At 39.7% G+C, this 15,496-nt stretch overlaps 1 protein-coding gene across 1 annotated transcript; it reads left to right on the plus strand.

Annotated features, from left to right (window-relative positions):
- Positions 1-8,683: 8,683 nt before the first annotated feature.
- Positions 8,684-14,796, plus strand: LOC119735369. Its single transcript, XM_038209067.1, has 4 exons — positions 8,684-8,837; positions 9,470-9,517; positions 11,199-11,345; positions 12,495-14,796. Exons 1-4 carry the CDS (start codon positions 8,834-8,836, stop codon positions 12,779-12,781), a joined length of 486 nt encoding a protein of 161 aa, XP_038064995.1. The 5' UTR covers positions 8,684-8,833; the 3' UTR covers positions 12,782-14,796.
- Positions 14,797-15,496: the final 700 nt, after the last annotated feature.

Consider the following 15,496-nt stretch of genomic DNA (forward strand, 5'->3'; position numbering starts at 1 on the left):
TCTCCACTCAATGGCAAGATAGAGGGGGTTGCTCAACTGACCCCGTGGCCCAATTTGCCAAGCTCTCTCCTGTTGTTGTTGTTGTTGTTATTTTGTTTCTGTTGGTTTTTTTTTTATAAATGAATCGTTGTAGAATATCAAATACACGCTGCAGAAACACATTATTTTGTTCATGATTAGTTATTTTCTTGTCAAATACATGTATGTTACAAAATTCAGTCCAATTCATTGACATTATACAAAGAAAAAACGATGCTACAAATTTCAATCCAAGCAAAACAGACACTTTCGTTGCTAAACCGTGTAAAGCACGAATCTTGCGCACGCTTACTTTGGTGATGCTCAATCAGTATTCGGTTTGCACATTTCAACTGCTGTCGTCACCAGATCGGAAAGGTGGGAAATAACGTGTACGTGTACATTTTTAATGCAGGTAGTGGCATTTTATCATAAAAAAGCATTTGTTCCCAATTAAAGCGATTTTACTGGGGAGGCTGAATGTTATGTTTCTGTTCCTGTTCAGACAAAAAAAAAGATTAATAACTACCCAATATTCCATGAAATAGTTTTCGTCTCATTCACTATGTGCTTTATAACACAATACGTGTACATAACAGGTACTGACATTAATTTTATCAAAAAGAAGCATTTTTAACTCAGTTGCAAAGACATATTAAAACCCTCACAGCAGCCACGCGGTGATACAATTCTCCACATTTTCCAAATATGGGCATATTTTTTTCAATGGGCCAATTAAGCCAAGCTTCCATGTAATTCTCGCCCCTACTATACACCACAAGCCTATAGACTCCCATTGGCCAGACCCTACCCACTCCGGAGTAAGGAGTGTTGAAAGACAGAAGCCAAGATGGCGCCTAATGCCTTTGTGCAGTAATTGGAAATCTAGTGGCCAACCCCTAAGTGCCGCCGATCCCTTTGTGTCAACCCCTCGTGCCGCCCAGAGCTCAGACAGGTTGTAAACAATCCCTAACAATGTGAATGACCTATATGTTGTGAAATGTACAGGCATGCGGGGGTTATTGATCTAGAAACACATGCGGTGATAAAATTCTCCACTTGGTTCCATCGCGTATTATTTTTTGGCTTGATCCACGAAGGGTTGGGGAAGCTGAATAATATATTTCTTTTCCTGTTCAGACATAAAACAATTCACAACTATAAAGGCAATGTCCAGTGAAATAGTTTTCGTCCCGATCACTACAACGTTTGTAACATAATACACGCAATGCTATGGTTTCCCTTTTTTGTGGCCTCGGTGGTTCAAAAGTGGCCATCAGCCACCAGAAAATGCAGATTGCATACTGTAAAAAAAGTTGGGCAAAATGGGTTGATAATTCGACCAGTGCTGGTCGAATTATCAACTGCCTACACTCTTTGGCAAATTCTTCCCTACAGTTATTTTGTCACAATGGTTCCAAAGTAGCCATCGGCTTTAATTTTCTGCTTGCACCTACAAACTGATAACTTTTCCCAATTACCCTTCCTCCTTTTATCATGATTATGTGTGAACAAGCCTTCATCTGCAAACAGGTTTGATGCGCGTGGACGTAGCCGCTCTTTACAGCGCTCTCGTCGTTTGCAATTCTGACACTTTGTACATCGAATGAATGGGTACACTGGACACTAATAATCATATTCCAACCAGCAACATTCTATTAGCGAGGGCTGAGATGGCTTAAAACTTCTCCATGAGTTTTAATGTGTGTAAACAATATAGCAGGGCGGAGTGGTGTCAAAATGAGGCATCTACGCCCTTTCCTTAAAGCAGATGTATAAAAAAGAAAAGTCTTGTACGCACAAGAACCAAAAATACGGCATCTTTCATCCAAGTCTCGCGGGACCCAAAATGGCCCTGTTTAATTTTGACGTCTCCTCTCCTTCGTAAGTGAAAAAAAACAGTATGCATGTACATGTAAAAAAAGCCATGTGATGAAGAAGACTTGAGAAGAATACCGTTAATACCCCTTACATTGGCTTCTTGAAACGCTGATTTGATAGGCGCTGACATTATAATGCGGCAAAAACCTGGGCGATTTTTGCGGAAGCCTAAACAATTATCCCGGCCGACTCTTCTGCCCAGGTGGAATAGTCATCCGATCGGGCTGAATGCTATTTCGCATGGGCGCGTTACTATTATGGCGGATAACAGTTCCACCCGAGCGGATTACTATTATCAAAAAGGCTTATATCATTAACTTGGAATTTGTAGCGTATATATTACTGTGCTAATTTTGACTTATGTATTAAATTTGTTTCTCAAAATTAAATTGAAAATAAAACTTATTATTTCAAAACGTGTAGATGGAAAAAAAAAATGAAACCTGGAGTAAACATATAGTCCGAAAACTCGGAAAAATTGTGCCTTCATGACGTTATAAGGCTATCACATTAAAAGCGATTTAAGGTTAAAGGATTTTTTTATAATACTGAAAAAAAGATTTTTTTTTTTTTTTAATAAAAGTGCAATATATCAAGACAAAGACTTGCTTTGCACTTTTCATGCAATTCTTACGGGACTTAGAAACAAAGTTGTAGGAATTGCATTGCACATTCTAACCCGTTTTTTCCGCCCCAGTGCCAAAATCATATTTTGTTTGTTTAATTTACCTACCTGCAAGATCGCAGCGACCTTGTTGAAAGCAACAGCAGGCAAACATCACCAGGAGCAACAGACGACAAATGTAGACATTCCAGCCATAACGTGATACATCCAAAAGTCCAGCCATGTTTGTGATGTCTGATGGTTGTGTTTCTATCCGCATTGTTGGCTGATAAATATGTGTAAAGGATCGCGAATGCGCAAATGTTCTACAGCGGTAGCGATATCTCTAATCACCATTTAAAAGAGCACTTTGGGCCAGCAGCGCTGAGGCATACGTTGCTGTACATTATATTGACGTTCCGGTTGACTTCCACCACCAAGGTAAAACTGTGACAACCAATCGTAGGCGTCCTTACGAAATTAATAATTTGTATTACTATAGTCATTAGCGCGTCTCTAATTCTATGGTTCTCATTTCAGACCGACCATTTTTTGGCCTCCCGACCGAAGAAAAGCGGCATGTTTTTCCAAGCTGCAGACCCTATCTTGAATTTCTTTAATACCTAGAAAACGAAGTGCAGAATTGGGGAAAAACCGCCAAAGTAATTTGTCTAATATGTTACGTTGCCTTCACAACGGTACAGTGCGGTTCGGATTAATCCGAGGTACCAGCACCACGCTCTGTGTCAACACAAGATGTACGAGGTTATCTGGTTCTAACCAATATGTTGCACGCTGTTGGGAACAAGCGCTGCATGTCTGTTTATATGACCTGACAATTCACCGACGCCCTGACGTCTAAATTGCAGGTCACTTATTAAACGGCACCAGGCTATAAATAAACATGATGGCCCTTTTTTTAAAGCTTGGCTCTGTTTCCGGTTTGTCTTGTATCGTTAAAATGTTTTAATGTTCCGATCAAACCAAAGAAATCACTTCTGTCTGTGTCTGTATCTGTATCTGTATGGCTACGTTGCAGAAACCTATTCAGGCATTATCGCAACGGAGTACTGAGGTACTCAAGGCACTTGGAGTTATGTCTATAATTAGATGAATGAAGTACATGAGAGATATGAGACCCATTATGTGGCACCAGGGTTTACAAGGTGCTGCGGCCACTGCCAGAAACACCGGGGCGAACCCCTTCTCTTAGCGACAAGTGTTACTGGGTTCTTTAACGTGCATTACACACCACACGGGACCTACGGCTTTGCATCCCATCCGAAGGACGAAGCAATAGTGGTAAAGTGCCTTGCTCAAGAGCACAAGCACCATGTTCCCACGGTCAGGATTCGAACCCGTGTACCACAGCACACGAGTCGAACACCGTAACCATTGGACCACAGCACCCCACTTGCTTCATGTAGCATGTTTTATATTCTGAGAGAAACATTGACTAATGTTTAGCTGGATCTTTAAAGTTATGGAGCCAAATAGCAGGCGAAGCCATAGCAGGCGAAGCCAAAATGGAGACAACGCCATTTTTTGTCACCTTCGTCAGATTTCAGACATGACATGACGCAGCAAAGCTCGTCCCTCGTATCATCTGAGTTCATACTAACGCACAAAGTCGTCATTGAATTTCAAATTTTGTAAACGCAAATAATGAATATTACGTAGGTAAATGAAGCTATGTTATACCCGTAAATACCCGGGCGCTAAAGATACTTTTTGTTGATCATTTGGTTACCACAGGGTGTTTCAATAAAAAGGAAACCCAACTTTGAAGAACCAGTATGGACAGACTAAATGTTTACTGGCAATAATAAAACTGGTATCATCTGAAAGCGTCATCTCTAATGCTTGTCAATGATACCTTGTTTACATTTCCAGGGTCATGCATTACTGAGCCCCACTGTCATGCGTAAATGTTTACTGGCTATAAAACTGGTATCATCTGAAAGCGTTATCTCTATGCTTTTCAATGATACCTTGTTTACATTTCCAGGGTCATGCATCACTGAGCCCCACTGTCATTCGATTTTGATGCAAAATTGCAGTGGGTTCACTTTCATGTCAAACACAATAGGCATGGCGCGCATGAGAATAAGTATTCAAGAAGAAGACACGCGTGCATAAAAAGAAGAAAACAAAAACCAGGTCGGATTGGTTTCAAAACTGGATTTTATTGTTCGTCAATAATTTCTCGTTTTGACCAAGCCACGTTAAAAAAATTTAACCCGAGGATTAACATTCAAGCCATTTCAGAGACATTTCCGTAATAATAGGCACACGGTGCTTAGGCCAAAAATAAAAGTCTCCGGTTTCTGGTATGGAGCTTGCCTAAAAAGTGGTGCGGTGACGCGGCTTTTTTTTTTTTTTTACCTGATTTTTTTGCTTCAAATGTCGGCTGATGACTGCAAATGGTGCCCGACTAAACTTAGTGCAAATGTATGGGAGTCCAGAGAGGCCACATAAAGCTTATTCTCGACCATAACCCAATCTAAAAACACGTTAAAATTGCTCAGCAGCAGAATTCCAATCAAACCAGTGAGTTTGGCGGTTTTGAGACATCATCTTTCATTGAAAGAAAACTTTTTCATTTTGCCGACGCGCATGGCTACGGCGACGCGCGCGCATACCAGAAACCGGAGACTTTTTTTTTTGGCCTTAGTGGTGTTTTTTTTTTTAAGAAAGTGAACCAACTGCATTTTTGCATCCAGTTTTCAAGACAATGATGATCACTGACTATTACATTTTAAGTTTTTGTACAGCCTAAAGTGTGAAGGTTTATGAAATAAAGCAATAGTCGTATTTTGTTGGATATGGCACTCCATACACATACACGAGAGTCTGGGTTATTGTCGAAATAACTAAAATGTGCATTTCATTTTTACTAGAATAAGGTTATACTCGACATGGAATAAACTTCAGATATCAAGTTCCAATTTCAACTTTTTCTAAGTGTTGGCCAGTAGTCACACAGTCTTGCTTGTCATGAGCAATTATTTTTGTTTTACATAATATATTACAAATCTCATTTTTGTTTTAAATATAACAATGCTGGATGTTCATTTGTGTTTTAATCGAAGCTACATGTTACTTAAACATTATTTTTTTACCGTCAGATTTTGTATTTTGAATATGGGGAACAATTCAACTCTTTTTCCCTAGAAATATTGGTGATTTTTTTGTATTTTCCTTTTCAATTTTCCCTTTATTCGTGGAGGCGGGAAAACGTTGTTTTTTAATTACATTTATTAATGGATATTCATCAATTCGTAGACCGTTAAATTGGTATTAGTGGTGGACAGCTGAATTTTGTGATCTCTTTATTAAAATAGACACGACTTGGGAGTATGAAAATTACCTGAAATGTTCACAGTTACTACTCAATAACATGTTCTTTATCCAAATTATATTTTTTTACAAAATGGAGCGTGCCATTTTTTTTATCATACGCTCACTTTCTTTTTGACTCGCCATGTATTCATCCTTTCATCTGTGATCAACACACATTAAGCTACTGCCATGGTCACACAAAAAATAGAGTCTAATTGCCTGCCTCGTCTCCTTCCTAAATGTCAATTGCATTTGCATGAGTCGAGAAGAATTGTGTTCCATTAATCGCTATATGCTGTTTACGGCTATCACAATAAAAGATTAATATATTGGCAATATGTCGTACTTGTTAATCACTAAAATATTCAAGTAAATCGCCCAGCAAAGTAGCCGAAGCTGGCGATACGATGGCACGGTACAAAACACGGAGAAGCATGGGCACTGAGCCATGAATCCTAAAAGTGCATCTCACCCACCACATTCAGTTTGTGACAGCGCCCTTCTATTGTGTCGGCCATATTCTCAAATAGGCTAAGGATGATGATGACGGCGGGCAGATTAACAGAAGATAGATCAGGCAAATATGGTTCATCAATCTTCTATAGTTATGTAACGTTATTGACATTAAACAAAAATAAAGTGGCATAACATTTCAGCCTCAGCCAGGCCTTCTTCAGAGGTAAATGACAGAGGAACAAGAAACAAACATGTAGGGGACATACAAACATGTAGGGTTGGAAGGAGAATCACAAAGAGGGATGGGGGGGGGCAGACCAATCCATATATGGCTACCATCTCTCAATTTTTTGGTCTACATGTACAAATCTATATTCCATGACTGAAATTTTAAAAAATAAATCAATATTTTCTTGCTCCAAATTTTTTTCGAATCAGGTTTACAAGGAGGTGCAATGTAAAATTAAAGTTGCATTTAAATATCCGTTAGTGGTCATTGCTGAAACCAAGGGGTGGCTGTGGAGTTTAGGGTCCGAGTTCCTATAACAGATGAAACATCCACCTTTAACTTGTTACTTTTGTCAAGTCTCAACATGTTCAAGTTTTGCAAAAACTATTACAAATTGTCGTACTCCTCAGTTAGAGTTTCTTCATCAGATTTACACTTTATCGTAGATAAACAATATAAAAAAAAATATTTTTAAAAAGTGGCAAAAATATAAGGAGTTCATTAAATAAGGGGGTTTTCCCCTTCTTTAAATTAGGTTGTTTCCAATGTTTTAATTAATCGTGACAATAACACATTCTGTTGCCATGTTGTAATTTAACCCTAAAGGGGCCGGGGGCGGAATCCGCCCCCCCCCCCTTTTTTTTTCGCGACCCGAGCTGTTATGACTTTTTAGCCTCGAGCTTTGCGCATCTTTTGATACCAAAAACATAAAAATCGGACCACGGGTTGGCACGTAGCGAAAAATTTTCCAGGGCGCTACGCGCCGTGAAAACTGAATTTTCGCATATACGTTGTGTACACCGAGCAGAATTGCCATACATATATATGAATAATTAATTAGCCATAATTCCCAAACCCTTTGACCTATAGTCATGAAATTTCTTGGGCATGTTTAGGAAGAGTTGCTCTATGCATGTGCTGAGTTTCAAAATTTTTCGTCACTCGATGGCCGAGATCTTAGGGGGGGGCGGAATCCGCCCCCCCCCCCCCCGGCTGAGAGATGGTCAAATAACCCGGCCCTTTTAGGGTTAAGGCATGAAGCAAACACGAAGAGCACTCGCATGACACAATTAAGCAGGTACAAGAGATTCCTAACTTTCAATCACTTCCTTCACATCCCCATGAACATCAACATTTCAAGGACAGACTGTTCAGCTGTAATTAGTGTCTTGTTGTTTATTTAGATTATTGTTATTTATTATCAGCGGTCTCGGTCTCGGTCTCGGACCATTTTGGTCTCGGTCCGCCTTGAAGAGGCTGGTCTCGGTCTCGGTCTCGCAACTTCAGGTCTCGGTCTCGGTCTCGGACTATCCGGTCTCGACTACAACACTGGAATGTACACGGCTTTTACAACATATGACACAGGAGATGGATATTATGTTCATACATTTCAGTGGTATGGGAATTTTCTGTCAATGATGAAATGGCCATGTTCATATTTTGTTTTGGCTCTGAGCAATTTTTGTAATCTATGGTCCATCCACGGCGGAGTTTCCAGTATTTGGATTGCGACTGGGCAAATCTTGATCAAATACTTCTCGGAAAAAAAATCATCCTCAGGTTTTTCGCTGGAACAAAAAAAATTACAGTTTTGAAGGCTTGGCGTGTACGAATGTGTAAATGGTGCATTTCAATTGATACAATGCTTAATTGCATACACCACTAAAACTTATTATACACTGCAGTTATTCCTCGTGGGTTTCTTACCAGGGATAATGAGAACTAACTCGATGTATGTAAACAGTATGTAAACAAAAGAAAAAGCCACAAGTGTTTTAATAAATTGAAATGTCAATTTGATTATTTGTTCTAAGCTGACTGCACTTATCACTCAAAACTCGACGGATTCCGTAATTTTTTATTTTCCAATGGAAAAAAAAAAGAATGAAAATCGGGCACGTTGGGCATCGCTAAGTAAGTACAAGGGCCCAACGCAGTGGCCCAATGTCATGTATCTGCTTACCGTCAGCAAAAATGCTGCCAACTGTAGCGGAAAATTCCTGCTTACGGTTAGCGTATTTCACGGGCTTAGAGATTCTGCGCATGCGTTGCACCAAAAATTATGACTGCTAAACCAATTTAATAAACTACAACGCGTGACCTTGGCGGCGTATGACGCAAACAATACCGCTGTATTTCATAGACTAGTTTCAGTGGGCATGCGAGCTGTCTGATGAAACATGCATGCAGAAGACAACACAGTCGTGTTCAGGCATTGCAAAGGACGGGATTTCAGAAAAGTGTTCCTAAAATCGCTCACTTATTTATCCTTGCCGGAGTTATGATTGATACCGGTCTTCATTATGGGTAAGTACTTTGTTTTGTTCACAATACCATGGCATGTTTATGGAGACATCAGCGTCGCTTTACCACTTAGAATGAGGGTTTGTGCGACAAAAAATACCCACAAACCATCCGTGCTTTAAGTTAGACAGAATCCCCCCCCCCCCCCGCCTGGTCCCCGGCCTCTGTAATCGGCTGGGGGTCAGGAACTGTTTCCCCAAAATCTGCATGGGCACCTTTACAATGGTCCTCCTCCATCCAATCACAAAAGTGTTATGAAGTATTTCGATATTTTTGGACATTACCTCCAACTTAACCCTGATTGAAATCGGTGCGCGACTCATCAGACAACATGGGCTGATGTGGCATCGGTTATGTCACTTCAGCTCGACAAAGGTAGGCCCCAACCTCCGTCTTCGTTTTTGTTCTTCTGTTTTGATCATGTATTTATTTGACTTGGCGTTCCCGTAAAATATGAGTTTTGTTCAGTTTCCGAATTACATTGGTGTTAGTATTTTTGGAAACGAACGAATTGCATGAATAGCAAATGATCCTGTATCCCTTTGAAAGGAAAACGTTCTGGAAGCTAGTGAAATGTTTACAGAAAAATATTATTTCGTTAAGCTGGTTGATTTAGTTTGTTCATGTTCTTGCAGGGCGGAAACTGTTGACCCTTCTGCTGTTGTTTTCCTCGGCTTCCAATGGTATGTCTATTCTCTCGTTTTGTTGTTATTCCAGTGTTATTCTATGGCAAAAGGGTGCATCTGCAAAAATCGATTTTGAAGAAAATCTGAATTAAAAGTTCAAGGTTTTATTTTTACCATGTCCATTGTCTGAGCGCGTTATATCACTGGCAGCTGACAGAGCTATTGATCGAAACAATCACCCCATACAGCACAACTGACTGCATTCAGAACTGTGGGCGCATTGGCGATCGATGGAATATTCCAGGTCAAAATCACGTTCCGGATCTGCAAACAGAAATACATGTATGGTACCTTGCCAAGTTTGTGGAATATGATAAGGACCGGCTTGGAATTACATTGCACATGCTTTCAGCAGCCTTGAAGTGAATAACTACATTAGAATCTGAACGTGTAGCTGTGCAAGGAGCAAGTATCAATGCAGGTCCTTGAAAAAGAGGTCAAACAGGCAAACTTAATCAGCTAAATTGCATAGAGCGCCCTCATTGATTTTTCAAAATGAAAATTGCCCTTGACAAGGCCAAAGGCCACTGGAGGAGTGGGCTTCAGAAAAAAAAAGTGTGGAAGAACCAGCCCCTCACACTGAAACAAGATAATCTCATCTCAAGATAATCTCATCTCTTCAGAGTATGATTATGGTTGAGATGGGTGACTGGTCCGCTGCACGGCATTAATAATGCCTCTACCCTGGATACCTATGTAATCCAGGGCCCCCAGGGAGATCAGTTCAAGGACAATTGATGAGGCTACCCTAGTCAAATAACAAGAAATAAATAAATAAACAAGTAAATAAACCTATATTATGCGTAAAAGTGTCAAAGCCCAGGCTGGGCTCGAACCAACAAGCTGCAGAATTACCCGCAGACCACGAATTCAATGCCCCAGTGCAGACCACTTGGCCATGGCACTCGATGGCACTGATATTATTTTTAAATTGTGGGACACTGGGGGTTCAAAATGCCTTCTTTTGTGTATCACCAGGCAAAAGAGACGCGTTGACAGTGAGGGCGCTCTTTGCAAGCGGTACTCGCTCCTAAGTGAAGCATATGACATGCCTATTCCTTGGGGATATGCATATTTGATATCCCATTTTAATTATTTTGTTGTTGTTGGAAAATAGCACATCTCAAGTCTGACAACTGAGATCGTGCTGTGATTTCATTTTAGGAACCCACTCTTCAGTTAAGGTGTTTTCTGTTCAAATAGTGAACCCCAAAAATTGCTCATTCAAACCATTTTGAGAAATGTTTGCTGATTATTATTATTATAATTATGTATTCGACCATCACAAAAACAAAACAAAACAAAATTGAGTAAAACGAGCATAAAACAACGAACAACAAGTACAGTAAGGCGGTAGCGGGGACTTATATGCCCTGTGTTGATGCAACAACGAGTCACTAAAACAGGAAATGTACGACAACCCAATTACCAGAAATTCCAGCAATTTCTGATGCTGAATTAGCTGTTTCATTAGGTTTCTGCCACACACCTTTGCTCATGAATATTTAAGTAAGCATTAGCATAATATCAACGAGGCAACAATAAATACCCTTGAAAATGGCAAACATGAAAATAAAGTTAAATGGGACACAAAGGTGTATCTTCAAGGATTGCATTAAACAAATTATAATTATGTGATGGTCCCTTTATAATTTTTGTTCACCATTTGAATCATCAGCTATTGCTCTCAAGTGCCATGTCTGCCAAGCAAATGGCGTCTGTGATGGCGACGAGATTGGCGATCTTCAGGTCTGCCCGAGTATCACTGGCTACGTGGCCGATCAGTGCGTCAAATTCGACGGGGGGATTTCTGGATCCATTGCAGGTATCTGATCTATTGACTTGTCTCCCTTCGTAATAAGAAACATTAAGGGGCCATAATTTGTAAAACAAAAAAAAAAACAAAAAAAGGAAACGTTGAAATTGGGCACGTATGGGAATATCTTTGCTTCACGCCTGTTTTTACACGTCTTAACCCTAAAGGGGCCGGGTTATTTTGACCATCTCTCAGCCGGGGGGGGGGGCGGATTCCGCCCCCCCCCTAAGATCTCGGCCATCGAGTGACGAAATTTTTTGAAACTCACTACATGCATAGAGCAACTCTTCCTCAACATGCCCAAGAAATTTCATGACTATAGGTCAAAGGGTTTTTGAATTATGGCTAATTAATTATTCATATGTATGAATGCCAATTCTGCTCACTGTACACGACGTATATGGGAAAATTCAGTTTTCACGGCGCGTAGCGCCGGAAAATTTTTCGCTACGTGCAAACCCGTGGTCCGATTTTTATGTTTTTGGTATCAAAAGATGCGCAAAGCTCGAGGCTAAAAAGTCAAAATAGCTCGGGTCGCGAAAAAAATTTTTTTAGAAGCTATCGCGGAAAATGTTGAGGGGGGGGGGGCGGATTCCGCCCCCCCGGCCCTTTTAGGGTTAAGGAAAATGTCCTTTACTACCCAATTCAAAATCTCTGTCAAAAGTCTTTGCAACTCGATATGTTATAGGTTACTGTGTTGTCATGTTGGTATTTCTGACTGAGATATGGAAGACACAGAAGGAGGGCGCTATACTTCGTTGGTAGATTTTGGCAAATACAAGATGGTTGACCGAGTCCGTACACTATAAAAGTTTATTCTCAATGATATCGAATTTTTCATGTTCCCAATAGAACACCATCGCGAAAAAAAAGTGATTTTGAAGAGTTTATTACCAAAACGCGACGAAAGCCATTTTTACCTCTTAAAATTTCATCCTTTACCACTCCAGTAGGTCAGTTTCGACGGTTGTGAACCAGTGAATCACAATGTAGGCCTATTTATTCGATGAGGCACAACAATGAAGTTAAAACAGCTTTTACAATTGTACACTTTAAGGTTTGAAAAACCGTGCAGATGTTTTTACTTTTTTTCAAATAAATATATAGCGTAATTTGTAACTTTTCTCTGATTTTCACCTCTATTATTATTGATTTCAGGAACCGAGATCACTTTTAATGGAGTCATTCGCAGTTGCAACCTCATCCCACAAAACCTTGACGCCCCGCCCCTCAAGTGTGTCTCCGGCTCCAACGCTACTACATATTTCCGCAATGTAGTCGGCGATCTGGTGCCTGATGCGACCTCTATCGGTGATGTCCTAGATATCACGATCACGGGCGACCTCTGCTACTGCGCAGACGACGGCTGCAACGGCGCAAACTCCCTCAAGCCGTTCCTCTGGCTGATCATCACCGTTGGCTTGATGTACTTGCTGCTGATGTAATTTAGTGCCAAAATTCAGAGGTGCCCAGCTACCAGCGAAACCTTGAACGCTGATACTGGCTCTTTTCATAGCCCCCTCTTGAGACAATTTTAAGAGTTATACTGCGTCTTGATGAATATCAACTTTGGACGAGCATGAAGCGGCCACCAATCGGCTTGTGTTCATTGGTGCTGCGCGTCAGTTCAGGTTTTGGTCATTAAAATCGGATTTCCTCCCCGTGGAATATTCAGACGCTTAGCATTAGGAGACTTCTGAGAAGCTTGGTGGAGGCAAGCACACTGGTCCTTCGATTGCTTACGTCTGTTTAATGTAATGTGCGCATGTTCAAAACGTGCGCATGACTTTTCAGGACTCACATACTGCCTTTTTACTCAGACCAAGAATCAATATTTTCTGTTGAGACATACCCTCACATGGATAAGTGAAGATAAAGAATTTGAAATAATATGTTGGATGAATGTACTCTCGACATTGTATTCTACCGGAAGCAAGAAGATATAGGGTTGACACAGTGACAAATGATACATCGCGTAGTTGACTGTTTTAATAAGAACATTCTAGTTGGATTCTCTAAAAGGGAATCATGCATTAATCATTAACAGCTGTGGTGATTGAGTGTTGTTATACATTGAAATTGATAACTTTGTTTTGTCGATTGAGGACGCTATTCAGGAACTCCGCAAATGACCCATTTGAATGCCCAGTAATTTCAAAGCTGGGTTGTGATAAGAGATTCCTTAATAATCCAGAATTAGTAAATTTCGAATTAATGAGAAACGTTTGTATTTCTAAATTTACGGGTTACTATTTACTTTCTTCGATCAGATATTCATATTCCGACAACCCCTGGTTTAAAACCCACAACAAAGTTTATAATTAGTTTTATTTTGTGCATTGATGCATTAAGGTTACGTTCCCTGAGCAATTCAATTGTTTTACAATAATATATTGTTTTACTTGTATTTTGCATCTATCTAAAAACCTCTGAAAAAAAATAGGTTTATTTTTTTTTTCGGCATGAACAGGAAAGGCTTTCCGAGCAGACTGGCTCACGGTCCGTACATTACCGAAAGTGAGTGTTGGGCGGGAACCAGCATACGCCGCCAGAATGGAATTATTCTCTGGCAGTCAATAATTAGAAATTGTAGAGTAATACATGTAATTTAATAACTAAACATTGGCCAATTGTTTTTAAGGTCGATGTTTAATTTAAAAGGAAATTACTTTTATTTAATTGCAATTACGAACAAGACTTGAAACGCAATAGCACGTGAAACGCAAATTTAAGCAAAGTACACCACATTACGCGCGCACATGACGCAGCAATTTACCCCAACCCTGACCCCATCCCAGCCAAACCTTCAAATTATGTTTAAAATCTCCTTATTTTCTGCAAAAAAAACTGAGTTATAGTTTTCGAGAATTATCATTTGAAAGTTTACCCCAATGCAATCTAAATACAGGAAACACCATCATCATATTACATGGGGTAAAATACCAATATCTCTTCAATATTTAAACAGAAAGATATAATATGAGGGAGGTACACTAAAAATACTGTAAAATGAAAGTTTCTTCATGATTTTCAATGATGCATATTTTTATTTCGTAAGGACAGCACCGTGTCATGGTTTCTTTTCAGGAACTGACTCTACTATTTTGGGATGTTATACGACTCTCATCAATATTCCATTATTTATCAAAACATTTAAAATAATACTAGCTCCTTGATTCCTTGTTAGCTTACTTGCACTTCACGAAAGTTTCTTTCGCATCATTCCAAGAAGTTCACCAGTAAGGATTCTGACTGTATAATCCGTTTTTGTAGGTTTCACGATATCAAGGTCACCTTTTCATCAAGCATGCGAACATTATGCATGGGCTCAAAGAGAGAATCTTTGCAAATATTTCAAACCATGTTTTATTAGCAAGTAATAACAACTGTAAAATATAGAGGTACAGCAAAAAAAGTTATTATTAATGATGTTATTGCTAGGCGTGCGACACACATTTTTCAATGGGTTAGTTCTATGGGCTCCGTGCACATCTCATCTGCGTTTTACTGTCACAAGTGAAATGGCAATTAGCCGGCATGCACAAGTTGAGAAGTGCCGTTCACACACTGTCCTGGGAATGTTGTAAAGCGCCCTCTTTTGTTCACTCACGGGGGCCTGTTTTGTTATTTGCATTACCATTATCATGTGTCATGATTACCCTTGATCACGTGTCAATCGTTTGGGGTCGAGGATGAGCGTAAGATTCTTTTTTTGATTTGCAGCACAGAAAGTTGATGACTGTGGTGACTGTCACGTGTATGGTATCCGTTAGTTGCCACCTGAGCTTTTAACATTATAAACCTGATTAAGCCTTGGAAAATAACACCGGACATGTACTAATTATTAAACAAGATGTGCTTTTCGACAAGAACGAAATGACTTGAAAGTATTATGTCATGACAATAACTGTGCATAAGATAATGGTCTGTCTCAATGTGACAGATTGTGAATAATACATTCTCCAAATATTACAGCAGTAAATGATAATGCCAGTAGACGATGATGCGCTACCTTTCTCAGTAAGACATAATCATTAGTTTCCATCCACATTTATTACTCGATGCACTTGATAAGCCAATTCGAACTTGTAAAAGTAACATATGATATACAATCAACTTTATTCAGATTACATATGATCCATCTCCCTATTATAATATAG

Source organism: Patiria miniata, unplaced genomic scaffold (assembly GCF_015706575.1).
Source record: "Patiria miniata isolate m_02_andy unplaced genomic scaffold, ASM1570657v1 HiC_scaffold_29, whole genome shotgun sequence".
Classification (NCBI taxonomy): domain Eukaryota; kingdom Metazoa; phylum Echinodermata; class Asteroidea; order Valvatida; family Asterinidae; genus Patiria; species Patiria miniata.